Below are 18660 nucleotides of genomic sequence, written 5' to 3' on the forward strand. Positions count from 1 at the left end.
ATGGTATATGAAATCCATGTGATTGTAAATTACAAACAGCAATATCTATGTGTGATGAAGATAGTTGACGTGTCTCTGTCTTTTGAATTTAGCAACAAAATGGAAATTCGCCAGACGCCAAACTTCAATAGAATCGGACCAGTAGATTTCGATTTATACTGTTCACCGGTGGGCTACTTTTTTCCGAAGTACCTCTGCTACCATCGAGTTAATTATTGATATTTGAGTTTTGAAAATTCAGGAAATATTGTTCAGATATTGTATTAAATGTAAAAAAAAAATTTATTTTAAAATTATAGAACCAATTGTAAATAATTTCAACACAACAAATCGAAAAAAAATCACAAATCATGGAAAAACATCATATTTGAAAGAATACAAATCTGTAATTATTTTTTAAAGTGTCAAGAAAATCGAATGAAACATAGGAAATAAAAAACAAAAATATCGAGTTTGAAATCATTTTGGAAACCGATGCCCCATTCTTTTTATCTTATTTTAACAGCAAAATCAATTGAAAAAAAAACCATCCAATTTACGTGCAGCATTAAAATTTATGATATCCATTCGAGGCCAAGTATTTAATAGTAATTCGGACTATTCATTCTTACGAGAAACGTCAGGAACTTGAGAGAGTTCTAATGAATCAAACGAGTTACTATTTGAGTTACGTGCAGCACTAAAATTTATGATATCAATCGGAGGACAAGTGTTTTATTAGTAATTCTGAGTTTTAACGTGATGAAATTGTTCTATGAAGCATTTAAATCCAAAAAAATCATATGAAGGTAAACTCATTTGTTACCCTATCTGGTGGCAGAGACTTGGAAGAAAATCGATTTTTTTGACTTTCGGGATTCCCTGGTATTATTCACAATATTCTACGTCGATTTTGGATCAGTATGATTTAACAATCTTAAAAAAACGAAATTGTATGGCAGATCCGGTTGAAAATTTATTGAAATGCAATCTATTATAAGTTTGATGTTTTTAATAATAGTGTAGGTTAGTTCTTTTTCCGAATGGACTTTGTTCGCTAAACAGAAATGAAAAGTAAAAGTGGCCGTCATTGCAATATAAACTGGGGGGTTATTTTAGAACCTTGAACGTTTTTATTGGGCAAAATGTTTTTCATTTATCGATACACAATTATATCGCTCATATACTGCAGCAGGACTACATTTTTTTTATCAAATTAACGCAATTAAGTAAAAATTACTTAAAAATAACTTTCTCAATTCCCTCTGTATGCATACTTATGATCCATCTATAAGGGCCCTGATGTTTATTTGAATGAAAAATTTCAATGAAAAGTGATGGAACGGACAAGTACTTTTAACACATATAATCATAATTCGTACCGATTCAAAATCGACGTCGAATATTGTGAATAATACCAGGCGATCTCGAAAGTCTGAGAAGAGTTGACTTTCTTCTAAGTCTCTGCCATCGTAGAGTAACAAATTACTATACCTTTGATGTGATTTTTTTTTATTTAAACGCTTCATAGAACAATTTCATAATTAAAAAACTCGGAATTACTAATAAAACACTTGTCCGCCGATTGATATCATAAATTTTAGTGCTGTACGTAACTCAAATAATAACTCGTTTGATTCATTAGAATTCTCTCAAGTTCCTGACGTTTTTCGTAAGAATTAATAGTCCGAATTACCATTAACCATTTTTGTGTCATGACACATATAGGGGCATTTGAAAAAAAAAAACATATTTCTACTTCACCGATTCGATTGAAACTTGATACGCCATGGTTTTTGGAGTCGCTGATTACGATCTTTTTTTGAAATTTTGAAAAATTTTGAAAAACCGATTCCCCGTTAGGATTCAGCGGCCCCGAAAACTACGAGGTACTCACTTTTGTCAAAATCAATCCATTTTTCAAATTTGTGGCCGCTATATTGGTTCCGCCATTTTGAATTTTGAAAATTTGATATCGATTTCGTAATCAGCGACCCCACAAACGTTTATACTGTAACTTTGAGACAAATAAGAAAATTTTTTTCCAACACAAATATGGCACGAAAATGTGATTTTCACCTCATTGCGAAGGGGTTAAATACTTGGCCTCGAATGGATATCATAAATTTTAATGCTGCACGTAACTTCGATGGATTTTTTCGATTGATTTAGCTGTTAGAATAAGATAAGAAGAATGGGGCATCGGTTCTCAAAATGATTTCAAGCTCGATATTTCGGTTTTTTATTTGCTATGTTTCATTCGATTTTCTTAACACTTTAAAAAATAATTACAGATTCGTATTTTTTGAAATATGATGTTTTTTCATGATTTGTGAAATTTTTCCGATTTGTTGTGTTGAAATTATTTACAGTTGGTTTCATAAAGTTAAAAAATTTTTTTTTTTACATTTTTCATGATATGGTCAGGAAACAAGGGACCATCGATGTATATTTCCCAACCTTTATTTCCCTGTGGGAATTCTTGAGATTTTATATCACGTCTTTTTTTTTTAAAGTTCTGCAATATTGTTTTTCGGGTTCCATTAATTTGAGCTAACCACAATCACGTTAAGCCCAAAAAATAAAAATAAAAACTATATACCCTGCGATCAAAAAATTGAAAATTTGATTGAATCAATTTTTTTTTAAATCATCACATAGGAGACAAAAGTGCTCGTCACATCGATATATTCTTGTACCTCCTTACCTATTTGTTTTGCAAAATCAAAAAAATTAACTGACTATTAGTAGGCCAGAATTTCAACATTTTCAATGAAGTCGTAATAGTATAGGATTCTTTTTTATCTCATGTAACTTGCTATTGATGAGCTCAAGAACAAAAATCAACAGAGTGTGGAATGTGAAATTGAAACATTGATCACGAGACTCGGTAGATTATAATTTCCTTTCATCTTATGATGTGAGAGAGATTGATTGATTGATGTTTATTAGCTTTCTCAGCTATTTCAGAGAGAGAGAAAGAGAGAGAAAGAGAGAGAGATTGATTGATTGATTGATACATGTATTTGCCCTGGACAGTGTCCTTACGGCTAGAGTACAAAGAAAGTTATATACATGTGTAATAGAGTAGTAACAATAATAAAGTTTAGAAGATAATAAGATATGCATATAAAATAAATAATAAAATATATACAGTATAGCATAATGGATTAGAACTGAGAAATACCGATAGGGTGAAATGAAGTAAAATACAATACGAATAAAATGTAATATGTAATATTTCTCTAAAGGAATGAGCATTTTGATATGCTGATTTAGTACTTAAAGAATAATAGCTAAAGTTAGAGCATAATAATTCGTAGAATTAGAGACGGTTTGGGTCTTCCAAGTCAAAGAGATATGAAAAAAGTCGTGTCTTGAAGATAATCATAGACGGAGAAGTTTGAATTTGCAGTGACAATGAGTGCCAAAAATAGATAGCTGTGAGAAAAAAAGAATTTCTAAAGGTGGCTGTCCGGTGTCGAGGGATGTGAAAAACGTCAGGTTGAAGACGTCTCGTCGTTCTCTGAGGGAAATTTGTTGACAAGGACATAGACTTGTTGACAAGGACATAGATGTTTTTGACGTAATTAGTTTATGTAAAGTACTCACAGTGATTTCATCAAATTCAAAGACAGGTCTATTTCCATTGACAGGTTCGAGAGAGCTGAGTAACGTTAGATACTTGAGCATAATACGTGTTTAATGTGGCAGGTGAGAAATACGCAAAGGGAGAACGTGAATTGGGCCTGACTAGTCCCAGGTGTGAGAGTTCATGCCAAAGCGCAGATGGATTGTTAGTTGAAGCAAGTCTTTCAGCGTAATACTCATTTTTAATTTGTTTAGTATAAGTCGATAGTTCATTTCTGAACTGTTTGAAAATGGCCATAGCTAATAAATTACCGGAACGTTTCGCTTGTTTGTACATTAGATTGTTCAGCTTTATGCGTGTTTTGAGTTCTTGTGTCAGTCAAGGTGCCATCTTTTCTGCAGGTAGTAAAAGTACATAGGGGTGCGTGAATGTCAAGTGATTTGATTATTTAGCAATTTAATGATAAGACAGAATTTTCAAGATCTAGAATGGACGTATAAGGCATAAAGGATGAAAGATTGTTGACCGTTAAAAACTCATTCAAGGTGGCAGCAAATTCAAACTCACTGAAATGTTTTAGTGTGCGTCTCGTGATGACTCGCTGAGTGATAGCATCTATCGGAAAGTCATATGTGATTTTAATAAGATCATGCCCTGCAATAAAGGGCGCTGGAGATTTAGTAAATGTACGGATCTTACTTAGATTATCAACAATGAAGACATCAAGCCTTGATTCTGACAAGGAAAGTCTTTCCGCTGTCCCCCTCCGATTTTAATGAAACTTGAATATGTTATTCTACATCAAAATCTAAGAGACACGTATTTTTTTTTATCGGCGGAAAAACGTTTCTAGGGGGTGAAATCATCCCTTGAAGTTGAGACCTCCGAGGGGTACTTTTCAGGTTTCACCTATTTCCACTTGAGATAATCGAATGCATCCAAATGGATAATTACCTTAATGATAAACGATGAAAAATGCAACTGGTTTCACATCGGGGGGTTGCATAAGAAAAAAGTTATAGAGGTTGAAATTCACAAAATCGTTATAACAAAAAAACTATTGCACCTATCTCGATGAATTCAATTGCATTTTGAAGGGGGTAAAAAAATAGTAGATACGGGTTTTTGCGTTTTCCTCGCAAATCAAGTTAAGGGGGTGAACTACCCCTATGTATGTTTACGCTTAATCTCAATCAAACGGCAGTAATTCTTTTTTTTCTTGTTTCCTCTCCTCGTAATACGTTTTTTCTTCAAATTTACAACATCCACATATCAACAGATGGATGGATTTTTCCTGCAATTACATTTTCCTAACTGGTGAAAGTGATAGAACCCAAAGTATGCGTCCAATCTTAATGGTTTGTTTTTTTATTTGAAGGCATTTTGAGACTCTTCTAGTTATACTTAAAAGATTCTATTCAAAATTTATTTAAACAATGGATTTGATCTACTTGAGCAAGGAAAATTGGAAAAAATCGAATTTTTCCGTTGAAAATTCTACCATTTTATGAATTCTTTTTTTTTTGTAACTTTTTACGGTATTCATACGAATTACATCCATAGTTTAAAAGAATTCGCCTATTTATTTTTTCCGCGAAAAATTATAGATTGGATAACTTTTACGAATAACAATTTTTTTTATTAGTTAATAATGAATAAACCACAAGATAAATTTAAAAATATGTATTTCTTATACTTTTCACAAAAATTTCGTAAATACTGACGTATTTTCATAGTTATCATATCTCCCCCCTCTACTTGACGGTGTTATTTCGGAGTTACCTCTGTCCGGTCTGTGACTCGCTCCCAAAATTAGATTTGAAATACGACGCAGAAGCAGTGATAAAACTGCGATCGCGGAATGTATTCACCACAGTCGGTTATTTTTATTTTACACAAAAGAAGTGCCTTACAATTCGAGACTATTTAAAACAAAGTTGCAAGTATTAATCAAAATGAAGATAAATCCTTTGAACGTTATTAGAATGCTTCTCGCAACTTTTGAAGTTATGCGTTTACCGGATTCGCCAGTGAATAACGATGAAATACAGTTGAAAGAAAACATTGAAAATATTTTGTTGACTGCAATGAACGAATACAGTGGTTTCGACATGGTAGAAGAAAATTCTTTGCATTTTGAAGAACCATTTAAGGATCGGGAAATGGAAATTGTTGAAGATCAAGAATGGGCAGACGCCCTGCATGAACCAGAACTTCCGCCTGATACATGCACTCGTGATGACGAAGACTTATCTTACGAGTAGAAATTAAGGGCCGTTGAGTATTGGCGCAGCGGGAAGACAGGAAATTTAGGTTTGGGAAGTGTTAAACAAAAGTTCAAGAAAGTGCAATCTATACGACAGTTGCGGCGGTGGGCCCACAATTTGAACAAGGGGGGGACATACAAAGAAAAATTAGCACGAATTTGTGGATACACTTTGAAAAATTTTAAAGCTGCTGTGGATGCTGGTTTAATAGTGCACGATTCCGATTTCAAAAAATGGGCCTTGCATGCTCAAAAAGAAGTAGGGCATACTGATTTTCGTTTCAAAGCATCTCGTACGTGGATAAACTCATTCAAAGCAGCTCATCGTATCGTATCGAGAAAAATTAATAAATTCATTACATCCAAAACAATTGAAGATGGAAAAGTCTTGGAACAACAAAGTCAAAAATTTGTCTATGACGTAAAGCAAAATATTAGAACGTACGAATTGTCAAATATATTTAACGCAGATCAGAGTGGCTTCCAACTAGAAATGCATTCAGGAAGAACTTTAGCGATCGAAGGAGAAAAGCAAGTACAATGTCTTGTGCAATCAGTCTCTTCTACGACTCACAGTTACACTATTCAGCCGACTATATCAGCTGACGGCAAGCTGCTATCTCCTCTATTTTTAGTTTTAAAAGAACCAACTGGCAAGATTGGTCCATTAGTGGAGAAAACGCTTTTCAGACCCGATAATGTGTACATAGAAGTATCCAAGTCTGGGAAGCTTACTTCAGGTATAAATTACATCCACTGTTTTTGTGTAAACATTTTTTCGATTGAAAAAATAATACGTTTTTCTATTTTCAGATCATTTTAAAATTTGGTTGGAGCATGTATTTTTCCCGAAAGTTGGCCCAAAATCATTATTACTGATTGATTCTTGGACTGGACACTGTCCCCAAGCTGTACTTAATGTGAAACCTTCAAATAGAGATGTCAAAGTAATGATTATACCTAAAGAAACTACCGGAAAAATCCAACCCCTCGATGTTTTTGGATTCCGAGTATGGAAAAATTTTGTTAGACATTTTTCTGATACTTGTCTATTGATGAATTATAATATTGATTTGCATTTGAGAAATAATATCATAAAGCTGCAGTCACTCGTTCATAACCAACTGTCGTCACGACATTATATAGATCTTTTCAAATATTCTTGGTACAAAAGTGGTTATATAGAAGAAAAACCAGCCAATTTTGAAAATCCTGTAGACTTTGCATTTGGAGATTCTTGCAACTCACATTGTGAAGTTCCAGGATGTGAAAATGTTGCTATTGTTCGCTGTTCCTGGTGTAAAAAGTAGCTATGTTTTAAACACTTTTTCGATGACTATCATTACTGCAGTACTTACAACGGCTAATAGAGCATACGATTATATATTCGCTTCTATTTATTGCTGTTGACATATTATCAATAAAAGATATAAGCATATTGTACGCTCTCTTTTTTTTACTTGACTACGCAATTTTTCTATGCGTCATCCCAAAACTTGGTCTTATCAACCGGAACGAATATGAATATATGTGTAAGCGCTTATCGTATGCCTATGTTATTATCTCATTGCCAAATATAAATCAGTCAGAATTATCAATAAGGAAAAACGTATCACGACCAGAAGAAATAAGGAAAACAAAAAATTACTGCCATTTTATTGAGATTTGATGTAAACATATATAGGGGTAGTTCACCCCCTTAACTTGATTTGCGAGAAAAACGCAAAAACACGTATCTACTATTTTTTTGCCCTCTTCGAAATGCAATTAAGTTCATCGAAATAGGTGCAATACTTTTTTTGTTATAACGATTTTGTGAATTTCAACCCCTATAACTTTTTTCCTATGCAACCCTCCGATATGAAACCAGTTGCATTTTTCATCGTTTATCATTAAGATAATTATCCATTTGGGTGCATTCTATTATCTCAGGTGAAAATAGGTGAAACCTGAAAAGTACCCCTCGGAGGTCTCAACTTTAAAGGGTGATTTCAACCCCTAGGAACGTTTTTCCGCCGATAAAAAAAATACGTGTCTTTTAGATTTTGATGTAGAATAACATATTTAAATTTCATCAAAATCGAAGGACGTCAGCAGAGAACCTTTCCTTGTGAGATATGATGGGACGTTGCGATAAAGAATGGAATAGACCATAATGCCAAGAAAGTAGAGACGCCTGTTGCTTGCAGATAGCCATTTTAGTCGCTTTCTATAAGGTGTAATGTGGTCATCACGGCGAAGATAAAAAATGAAAGAATTGCGCAACTACCAGCTTTTGTAGCTTTGAATTAAGTTCATCGATTAGGTCGATATAAACTAAACAGCAGTAATTGAGGTGTGGTAGAATGAGAGTCTCGACTAGTTTAATTCGCAGTAGCAACAAGAGAAAACATCGGTTAACCCTGAGCTTGTGGAGAGCAGCGGGAAATTTTTGGGAGATTGCAGAGACATGTTTACGCCAGCTCATGTTGGAGGAAAAGATAACACCAAGGTTACGTGCTTCCGTTATGAATTGAATAGTAGAGTTGGCAATTTTCACACGTGGTGCGTTGTCAAGATCAATTTCTTTGAGAAACGGCTTGCTACCAAAAATCATGGCTTTGGTTTTGACTAAGTTAAGGGAAAGACCGTTGTTTTACGCATAGTTGGAAATAACGTTTGCATCGTGAGAAATCATATTGATAGCATCATGTAGCTCAGAGGGCAAGCACTGGAGATAGATTTGCGTATCACCAGCATAGATCATCCTACTTGAGTACTTAAGATATTTTCCAATATCGTTAATGAAAATAGAGGAAAGAAGAAGGCCAAGGACAGAACCCTGCGGAACTCCCTTGGTAGAGGGTAGCCAACCAGAGGGCCGTCCCTGATCGTCAATGACTGATTGGAACCTCCCCGTTAGATAGGAGTGAAAAAATAGTAAGGTTTGTTTATCGACGCCTAGGGAATTCAGTTTTTGCAGAAGACGAAGATGAGGGACTGTATCGAAAGCTTTGCTGAAATCGAAAAGTATAAGGATAGTGAGCAAGCCTTGGTCAATACCTCTGCGAATATCGTCAGAGACTCGAATTAGAGCAGATTGGGTAGAAAAATTTGAACGAAATTTCGATTGCCGTGGATCGAGCAAGCTATTGTCAGCCAAGAAGGCAGTGAGTTGTGCATGAATCAGACGTTCGGCGAGTTTAGACAGCTCAGAGAGATTTGAAATAGGTCTGATGTCGGAAACGGATCTCGGGAGTTTTACCTTCGAGAGAGGGCGAATGTACGCGATTTTCCATAGAGTTGGAAAATGCGAGAGACTGATACAATGGTTAAAAATTTTGGTAACATAAGGGACCAGAAAACGATGGGCACGATGAATACAAAAAGGGGCTAGATTATGAGGCCCGGCCGTAAAAGACGAAGAAGTAGATAGAAGAATGCTCGCAACCATATGTTCGGGGATCGGAGTTAAGGAGAAAACAGGGCCAGAGTGTTCAGGCGTCAAGATCGAGGATAACAGAGCCGTTTCGTCGAGTCGCGTATTACCTCCTGACACTGCGGCAAAATGATTATTTAAGACTTCAGCAGAGAAAAATGATAGAGGGTTAGGGAAGGACTGTCTAACAAGACCAATATTCTTCAATTCCCGCCAGAGACGATTCGGGTCATTAAGACACATAAGTTTTGTATTTATGAAGGAGGATCTGGCGTTTCTGATGTGCTCTGTAACTATGTCACGAAACTTTCTGTATGAAGAAAACAATGCTTGGCTGTTTAGTCGCTTAGCTTTTTTGAATAGCCGAGTACGTTCTCGCATGAGTTCACGCAGCTCTTCCGTAAGCCAAGGTGTAGGGGGGGGGTCTTCGAGCTATAAAAGATTTTAAGGGCACGATTTCATTCAGAGCCGTCTGAATGGTATGCGAAAAAGTAGCAACGATTGTATCGAGATCATTGGATGTTTGCAAGCGTTCGAATCGAGGCATCAAGTTGTGCAAAAGATAATGGTCAATTTTGGTACTGAATAGATTATTATCGAAATCTCTCAGTGAAGGCGAGGCCTAACAAGAAGGCGAGGAGAAGGATGGGGTAGTTTAAGATTATAGGTGAGTTCGAGAAGATCGTGTCCAGCAATAAAAGAAGCGATTGTTTTTAAAAGATTCAGGAATTTGTCGCTGCTATCAATAATGAATAGATCTAAACAAGAGTCGAAATAGGAGGTATGATACGTCGAATCTGAGGGTACAAGATACAGAGAGTGGGAGAAAATATCGTCTTTGAGTGACAGAGATTCAAAGGTCGAAGTTAGCGTGTTATAATTCAAGTCGCCCGCGATAATTACGTGTTTAAAAATTCAGGATCGTAGTTTTTAACGATACATGTATGTAACAGGCAACTCCTCCGCCAATTTTCGGCCTCAGAGTGAATTATAATGCGTGGATCATTGTAGTTTTTTCTAACTGAAATGGTGTTATTTGACGCCCAGACATTTTTATACCCAACGCGTTTAGCCCAGGATTTCGTATGTTGCAGTAGCTTAAAAGCATCGTTTGATAAAAGCTCGTTGATATAAATTTTGCCATTTACTCCCTGTGCTCCAAAAACTTCGTGAATAAGGAGATCACGTTTAGCTATTTTGGCTCTAATAAGTGAGTCCCCGATCGCAGTCGACGTTAGAGTTACGATAATGGAGAAAGATCTGGGGTTCAGGGGTATAGAGTCAAAGGAGCTTGACTTGCGGAAGGCAAAGGGGGAGGTTTTTTAATAAGACGTGAAGCAGTGATGTGTGAAGTTAAGAGTATGGATCAGTCGACCTCACTTGGAATTTTTGAAATTGAAATTCTCTGACACGGTTTGACCGATTAAAAAAAGGCTCTGTCAGCCTACGCAGAACGATGGCAAAAATCGACTGACAGAGCCTTTTTTTAATCGGTCAAAGTGTGTCAAAGAATTTTGATTTCGAAATTTGCAGCTATCTCTCTCGCACTCACGGTTGCGATATACCGAATGATCCATCCTCTTAAATCGGCTACGCCAAGGGTATAAAAAACTTTAGACATGAGTTCAGATGGGGAGCCAGGTATATATCAGACGGCAGTCCTTTAATGATAACCTCGTTTAAGGTGGCGAGTAAGTAAGAATAGAGCTTTTAAGAGACCTAACCTCTTGTTGCATTTCGGTACGCAGCTGAAGGTTAGATGAGTCGAGCTTATCTTCGAAGTTACAAATGCGTTTTGTGTTCGAGGTCGCTATTTCAGCGAAGCTTGGAATCATACTGATTTTATCATTAATGCTATTAATTGCCTCGCGCTGCTCGGCAGCAAATCTCGCGTCCGCATTCGCAGTCGCCTGGCGCTGCTCCTCAACTAGTTTAGCAATATTTGCGTTCGAAGCGGCTAACATTGATGCTATAGTCTCAAGAGTGATACCGGGGGCAGGAGCATCAGGGAGAGCAGTGCTTCAGAGTCCCAATGATGCGGGCTGTGGTGGGTTTAGATGGGAGACTTGCGGATTGGAAATAGGAGGTCCAAGCTGTGTAGGAGGCGAATTGAGGGGGTCATTAGATACTGAGGATAGGGTATTACTGTCATTAGGCAATGATTGCAGATTGTTCATCGTATCGTCAGGCGGAATGTAAGAAAGGGTCAAAGTAATACAATTTCTGCAACACGGGTTCGCAAGTGTTGAGCGAGAGTGTGATTTTGCACAGCCCGGATGAAACGCTCGTTCACACGAAGAGCACACAATGCGTGCCTTTACAATGTTTTGCATTTACATTTAAAGCCAATGAGCGATATAGGCGATAGTCAAATAAATTACAAATCTAGTAGTAAAACGATAGAATAGAATAAACAGTGGATAAAAGATGACGACGTAGCGTAATGGTAAATATAACGATCATACAATAACGCAGCTAAGGCTTGAACTTGAATTAACCACGGAAAATGAACGAAACATAGATCAGCTGATGTACTCACTGACAGCTAACGTTGAGGGAGGTAAGTGAAGAAACCATGAGTGTAAATGAAATAGCACGATACTCAGTTTAAGAGCTGGCGAGATGTTGTTCGACGACAGCGAAGTAGGAATAGAAATTTCGGTTGACTTCGTGAATTGGCTTTGGAGAAATTCAGGCTGTAGGCGCGTCTTGCGATCAAGGCACAAACAAGTATTTATAGATGAGACACCGGCAATTGAGATAGCAGGCGTGGAGTAGGCAGCGCCTCGATAGTATGCTTGGTTGACAATAAGCGACAATGACATACGCGGGTAGTGAGAATAAAAACACTAGACGAACACGCCGATGGTTAAAGGCGAGTGTACACTTACACACAATAAGCAAGTGAGTCCAGGTCCGATGCGAAGGTGGAAAGGGCAAGGCAGGGCCGAAGTAAGCCAAGACTCACCAACAGTAGCACAACTACTTACACGAAATATCGACCGATGATGGTAGACTATGTAAGGATCGGTGAACCCGTCAATACAAAGGCACTTGATGTGAGTGAGCGCGGGCAGCACATACGCGGTGAAGATCTCGTGGTCGACAGCGTAGCGAAGCAATAAGAAATCATGGATCGATGAAGTTTTGTTATTCGTAATTAAAGCACTTTGCATCTGTGCAGGGATGAAGAAATTGCGACGGTAGGTGCAAAGCAATAGAGTGCGTGCTTTAGACCTGAAACAAAACGCCCGCGGTCAGTTTCGCACAGTAAAAAGTTCTATGGAGTATGGAGCTCAGTGAAAACGTGACAGGTGGACTCACCGTATCCACAGAGAACGGAATTGAAGATAAATGAACAAGTTACACGATGCTTGTATTAATTTTAGTTGCAAAAATTTTTTTAAGACAGTGCACACTAGGATGGCCCTTAATATGGGTAAAAAAAAATTGATGGCGCCGCCCCCCCCCCCCCCCAAAACGATTCCAAATCATTAAAAAAAATCTACGCAAAGGCGTAGCTATGTCCGATAAGAAGAAGACGTGCCTGTAAGCATGAACTTGGATTTAAATATCAACTTTTCTGCATGATTGGAGAAACTTGGATTTTTTAAATCTGGTTTGTGTGTCAATTTTTTTTCCCTACGTTCCGGAGCTATTGTATATTAATATTCAATATACAGATCAAATAATAAGGTCTTCCATAGTAGACTAACGAAAAAAATTAAAGGGTCAAAAGATTTTTCCGAACTTTTAGTAATTTTTCAAAATGTTGTATTTCAATGAAAAATGGTCGTATCGAGGTCTAAAAAAACGAATTTTGAAGCTTCAAGTTTCTAATCAAGAGACTCGGTAGAGTCTCGGGACAAGTACATTGACAGCCCTGTCGTCTGCTGGCCCGAGACTCTCGCCGAGACTATACTTTCTCTGAATAAAACGATTCGCCGTGGTGGGGGTAAAATTGGCATGTGCTTTTATTGAATTACGAAGCTCAGGAGCCATTTAACAACTTGAAAATTGAAGTTTAAGCCAATTGAGTAATTCTCTTTCGATTCCGCCCTAAATCAGCTTGATCGGTAGCGTATTTGCTGAGAAAAAACTTTGCACGGGCTCAAGATTATGCAAAAGTTACCAACACATTCAAGAATTTATGCGTCTGTATTTATAAACACCATCAAAGGCACTTTGATGCTCTCGAGTTTCTGATTCGTTGGATCTGACGACATCCATTTTTAGACGTTGTGATTGGTTGTTGAAATTAGTTGTTGATGATTGGAAATCTGACGTCAACTTCAGAACGTAGCACACGGCGCAGCACAGCTGGTAACAGCAGTCATAAATTCGACCGATATACATATAATATGTACAAACCATGTGTCAGTTTTTGATCGTATGAACAGAGTTTCGACATTACGAAGTGCGTGCGGGAAAAATAAAAAAATAATTTTCATCATCTAAAGAAGTGCATATTACTATTTATTTTGTTATTTGTGATATATTAAACGGGTATCAAAGCGGCCGCGTAAATGTAGTCTGTGATGTGTGTGTGAAAAAGAATATAAAAAATGCGCGATGCATGTATGTCAACGAAACTTTTCAAGATTTCATTATTTCGTTCGATCGGAAATAAGTGTTAACTGAAATAATGCTTCAATTAAACCAGAGTACGAGAAATATTGTCCAGTGCGAATATATTGTCAGTGGCGTGGTTATATATCATGTGTACATAGGTTATATATACGAATAAATAGAACAAAAATACACGCAACTGTTAGAATGATATTAGAAACTTTAATTGAATAAATGTTTTCTAATTTATTTCTTGTGTCGTCATTATTTTTAAACATCCCCATATTTTGCTTGATATTCAGTTTGGCTCTGCCCTCTCCGATCCTTGTTTTCACCCGCTCAGTTTGCAGCGGATCGATTCTTATTATTAATTCGTTCCCTAATATGTGTTCTATGATTTTCTACTCCTTCATGATGATTGTGGTAACATGATTCGAGAGGTTTCTAACCATGATCTTGAATTGCACATTTTGTAAATCAGATTTAAAAAAAAAAATCTGGTCTTGGTATAGTGTGTAGTTATTCTTTTCCCATTAGGTCTGTCGAGTGATAAATTTGGAAACTTTTCCAGAAAGCCTTTGGTTGCTTTTTTTGCTAATGATATGAAAAGTCGTATCTTAGGAATGCGGTATGCAAACACAAATTTTGATAACAAAATTTATAGAATGACATGTATGTTGAGTATTTCCACTTTGCAAACTACAAATATGGAATTATTATAAAAAAAATTCATTCCGATAAGTCTACTGTTGCTCAGTTTTGGATGCGATCAAATATGATGCCTACCAACATCCCCAGAAACTTACAGAATTGCTGAATGGTATGTGCACTATGTCATTTTAATGTAACATCATGACTTTTGACAACTTTTCATTATAATGCTGTAGATTCGGATCATTAAAATACTGCAAAAATCTGCAAACTATACAATTTAAATACTGTGTCATTCATTTTACATTTTGACTCTAACTGTAACATCTATATGAAGTAAAAAATTGATTATAAAAGTCTTCAGTTGCTCATTTATGGATAGATTTGAAATTGCTGTCGTCGAAGCTCATTGCGCACATACATTGAACCGCAGCAGATACCTGCGAACTCTGAAATTTCTGTGGATAAATATATATGCGACGGATCACCCCTTATCTTTGATTATGGTAATATGTAAGGGAACTTGGTTCGGCAAGTTTTTAAGTGTTCCTTTTCAAATAGTATTGAAGTTTGTATGACTGATATACAGCGAATACTTCCAAACTTTGATATTTCTGTGTTGCAGCATGTGTGCCAATCATTCAAATCATTTACTCCAACCGTATCATGTAATCTATAAAATTCATCACAAAAGTCTTCCGCTTTTCTAGATACTTCAATTTTCCTTTTTCTACTCCATTGTGAGTTTTCGAATTTCTAAATTCATTTTTGAATTGTCCTGAAATGGTTTTCCTCCAAAACCAATGCAGGTACCTTAAACGTCTTTGAATTCTGTTGCTTTGTTGAATTAAGTTCGCTTAGTTTTTTTTGCTGCTTTGAGTTCTGGCATAATAAATGTTAGAAGTTTTCGGGTACTTTTTTTCAGCAACTATCAAACTGGATAATTGGACCTCAGCGGCCACTTGCAAACTTTGGAAATATATTTCATTGAGGGCACGTTTTGGATGAAATGAAATCTCTAGATTCAGAATACAAAAGCGACATTTAAAGTGGGCAAATCTTTTGGATTTTTCGTGTCTTGAATTTGATCTATCTTTCATTTGAATTTTGAAGAAAAGGGATAAATAAAATCTGTTCTATTAAGGAAATCTTTACATCAGTTCTTTCTTGGTATGAAGACTTGGAAAAAATCGCCAAAGGCCAAGGACAGACAGGTGACGAAATATTTTCAATACAATTTTGACGAAAAATAGATCTTTTGTCGCGGAAACCAACGTGCCGAAATATTTCCAGTACAATTTTGACGAAAAATAGGTCCTTTTTCGTGGAAACCAACGTTATAAGCCGAAAATGATATCTCGGCCCCCAACCCGCTTTCTACCATTCTCTTGGGTTCCCAATAAGCATAGCAAATTACAGTAGAAGAAAAAAAATAGCCCAACTCCATGGACAGACCTGTGACGGAATATTTTCTGTACAATGTTGACGAGAAATTTGTTGTTGTTCGTGGAAACCAACGTTATAGGCCGAAAATCATATCTCGGCCCGCAACACACTTTTCTCCATGCTCTTGGATTCCAAATAGACGAAACGTATTAGAGTACAAGGAAAAAAATCGCCAAAGTCCAAAGACAGACCTGTGACGAAATATTTCCAGTACAATTTTAACGAAAAATAGATCTTATTTCGTGGAAACCAACGTTATAAGCCGAAAACCATATTATGGCCCATAACACGCATTTCTTCATGCTCTTGGATTCCCAATAGACAAAACATATTAGAAGACAAGGAGAAAAATCACCAAAGTCCAAGACCAAACCAGTGCCGAAATATTTTCAGTACAATTTTGAAGAAAAATTGGTCTTTTACGTGGAAACCAACATTATAAACCGAAATTCATTTCTCGGGCCTCATCCCGGATTCCTCCATGCTGTTGAGTTTCTAATAGGCATAACATATTAGAGTATAAGGAAAAAAATCGCCAAAGTTCAAGGGCAGACTTGTGACGGAATATTTTCACTACAATTTTTACGAAAAATTGGTCTTTTATGGTGGAAACCAACTTTATAAGCCGAACATCATACCTAGGGAAAATAAGATTGGGAAAAGTACATTGATGGTCCCTTATTTGCTGATAATTTCATGAAAAAGATTATCCCATAAAAAATGTTCGTATGAGAATGGAATCTATAAAAATGTACTAAGCAAATAATTCATAGAAATTTATACTAAAATCCTATAACCATCATAACATAAAGGAGGAACTTTTGAGAAAAAAGGCGTGATATCAAACCATAAACTTCCCCTAGGGAAAAAAAGGTTGGGACAAGTACATTGATGGTCTCTTGTTTCTGGATGGCATAGAAAAAAAATTTAGAACCAGGAAAAAAATTCTATAAAAATAATAAACGAAAAATTGAAAAGTTCAAAAAAATTCAACAAAAATAAAAAACAATCGAAAAAATTCTGTAAAGAAAAATAAAAAAATTTCAAAAAAATTCATAAATATTGAAGCCATTGAAAAATGTACTATCCAAGTTACATGTAGTATAAAAATGTATGATATCAATTGGAGGCCAAGTTTTTATTGATAATTTGGAATATTTATCCAACAAATTGAAAACTTTAATGAAATTCATGATAATTATTTTCACGAAAAGAGTTAATGAAAAAAAGTCATAACGGAAGTTACGTGCAGTACTAAAATGTATTATATCAATTCGAGGTCAAGTATTTATCAGTTATTCGAAATATAATCTCCGGCGACAAATGAGCGTTGAGAATCCTTGTCGGGCTCACAACGTTTTATCAAAATTACTAAAAAATTAATGGAAATAAAATCATTAAAAATTCACATGAAAGTCATTCGTTACTTCAACAAGGTACACACTTTAAAGAATCGATTCCCCTCCGACTTTCAGGATCCCCTGGTATTATTCACAACATTCAACTTCGATTGGATCGGTACAAATTATGTTCAAATACGTCTTAAACGTACTTGTCCGGCCCATCACTTTTTATTCAAATTGCTCATTCGAAAACAAATCAAAAACGAAGTTAATGCATGTGTTAATATTAAGAAACAGTAATTCCCGAGAAAATAATTTTCCTTCGAATCGCTCTTGTCAAAATGAAACGAAAATGAAAGATAAAGTTGATTAATCTATTTATATTATATGGTGTCATAATTCACAACAAAATCATTTTTCTCCAAATTCCAGGAATCCACGTGTACTCGACTAGTGATATTTTTCAAAATGTGTACGTGACTATAGAAAAAAAAACATTTCATGGCTGAGTAGGTTCGAAAATTTCTAGTAATGTGCCTGGATATTTCTCATTTTCATTGGTTCTTACCGAATGGTATGTGTTCACTGAAGAAAATGAGAAGTGGATATTGCTATACGAACTTGCGAACAATCAAGTTCAAATTACTTGGAGATATTATTTTTATTTCTATCCATTTTATTATATTTGTCATTATAGAACAGCCCTGATTTGTTTTCGAATGAGCAATTTGAATAAAAAGTGATGGGCCGGACAAGTACGTTTAAGACGTATTTGAACATAATTTGTACCGATCCAATCGAAGTTGAATGTTTTGAATAATACCAGGGGATCCTGAAAGTCGGAGGGGAATCGATTCTTTAAAGTGTGTACCTTGTTGAAGTAACGAATGACTTTCATGTGAATTTTTAATGATTTTATTTCCATTAATTTTTTAGTAATTTTGATAAAACGTTGTGAGCCCGACAAGGATTCTCAACGCTCATTTGTCGCCGGAGATTATATTTCGAATAACTGATAAATACTTGACCTCGAATTGATATAATACATTTTAGTACTGCACGTAACTTCCGTTATGACTTTTTTTCATTAACTCTTTTCGTGAAAATAATTATCATGAATTTCATTAAAGTTTTCAATTTGTTGGATAAATATTCCAAATTATCAATAAAAACTTGGCCTCCAATTGATATCATACATTTTTATACTACATGTAACTTGGATAGTACATTTTTCAATGGCTTCAATATTTATGAATTTTTTTGAAATTTTTTTATTTTTCTTTACAGAATTTTTTCGATTGTTTTTTATTTTTGTTGAATTTTTTTGAACTTTTCAATTTTTCGTTTATTATTTTTATAGAATTTTTTTCCTGGTTCTAAATTTTTTTTCTATGCC

The 18660-nt window shown here is 35.7% G+C and overlaps 2 protein-coding genes across 2 annotated transcripts in view; both read left to right on the forward strand.

Annotated features, from left to right (window-relative positions):
• LOC122414159 (ephrin type-A receptor 4a-like) overlaps positions 1 to 18660 on the forward strand; it is a 55191-nt gene that overhangs the window by 23718 nt on the left and 12813 nt on the right. The gene's annotated exons all lie outside the window — the stretch shown is intronic.
• Positions 6030 to 7280, forward strand: LOC122414160 (uncharacterized). Its single transcript, XM_043425098.1, has 2 exons — positions 6030 to 6577; positions 6651 to 7280. Exons 1-2 carry the CDS (start codon positions 6331 to 6333, stop codon positions 7145 to 7147), a joined length of 744 nt encoding a protein of 247 aa, XP_043281033.1. The 5' UTR covers positions 6030 to 6330; the 3' UTR covers positions 7148 to 7280.

The sequence above is a fragment of the Venturia canescens genome, chromosome 7 (genome assembly GCF_019457755.1).
Source record: "Venturia canescens isolate UGA chromosome 7, ASM1945775v1, whole genome shotgun sequence".
NCBI classification, from domain to species: Eukaryota; Metazoa; Arthropoda; class Insecta; order Hymenoptera; family Ichneumonidae; genus Venturia; species Venturia canescens.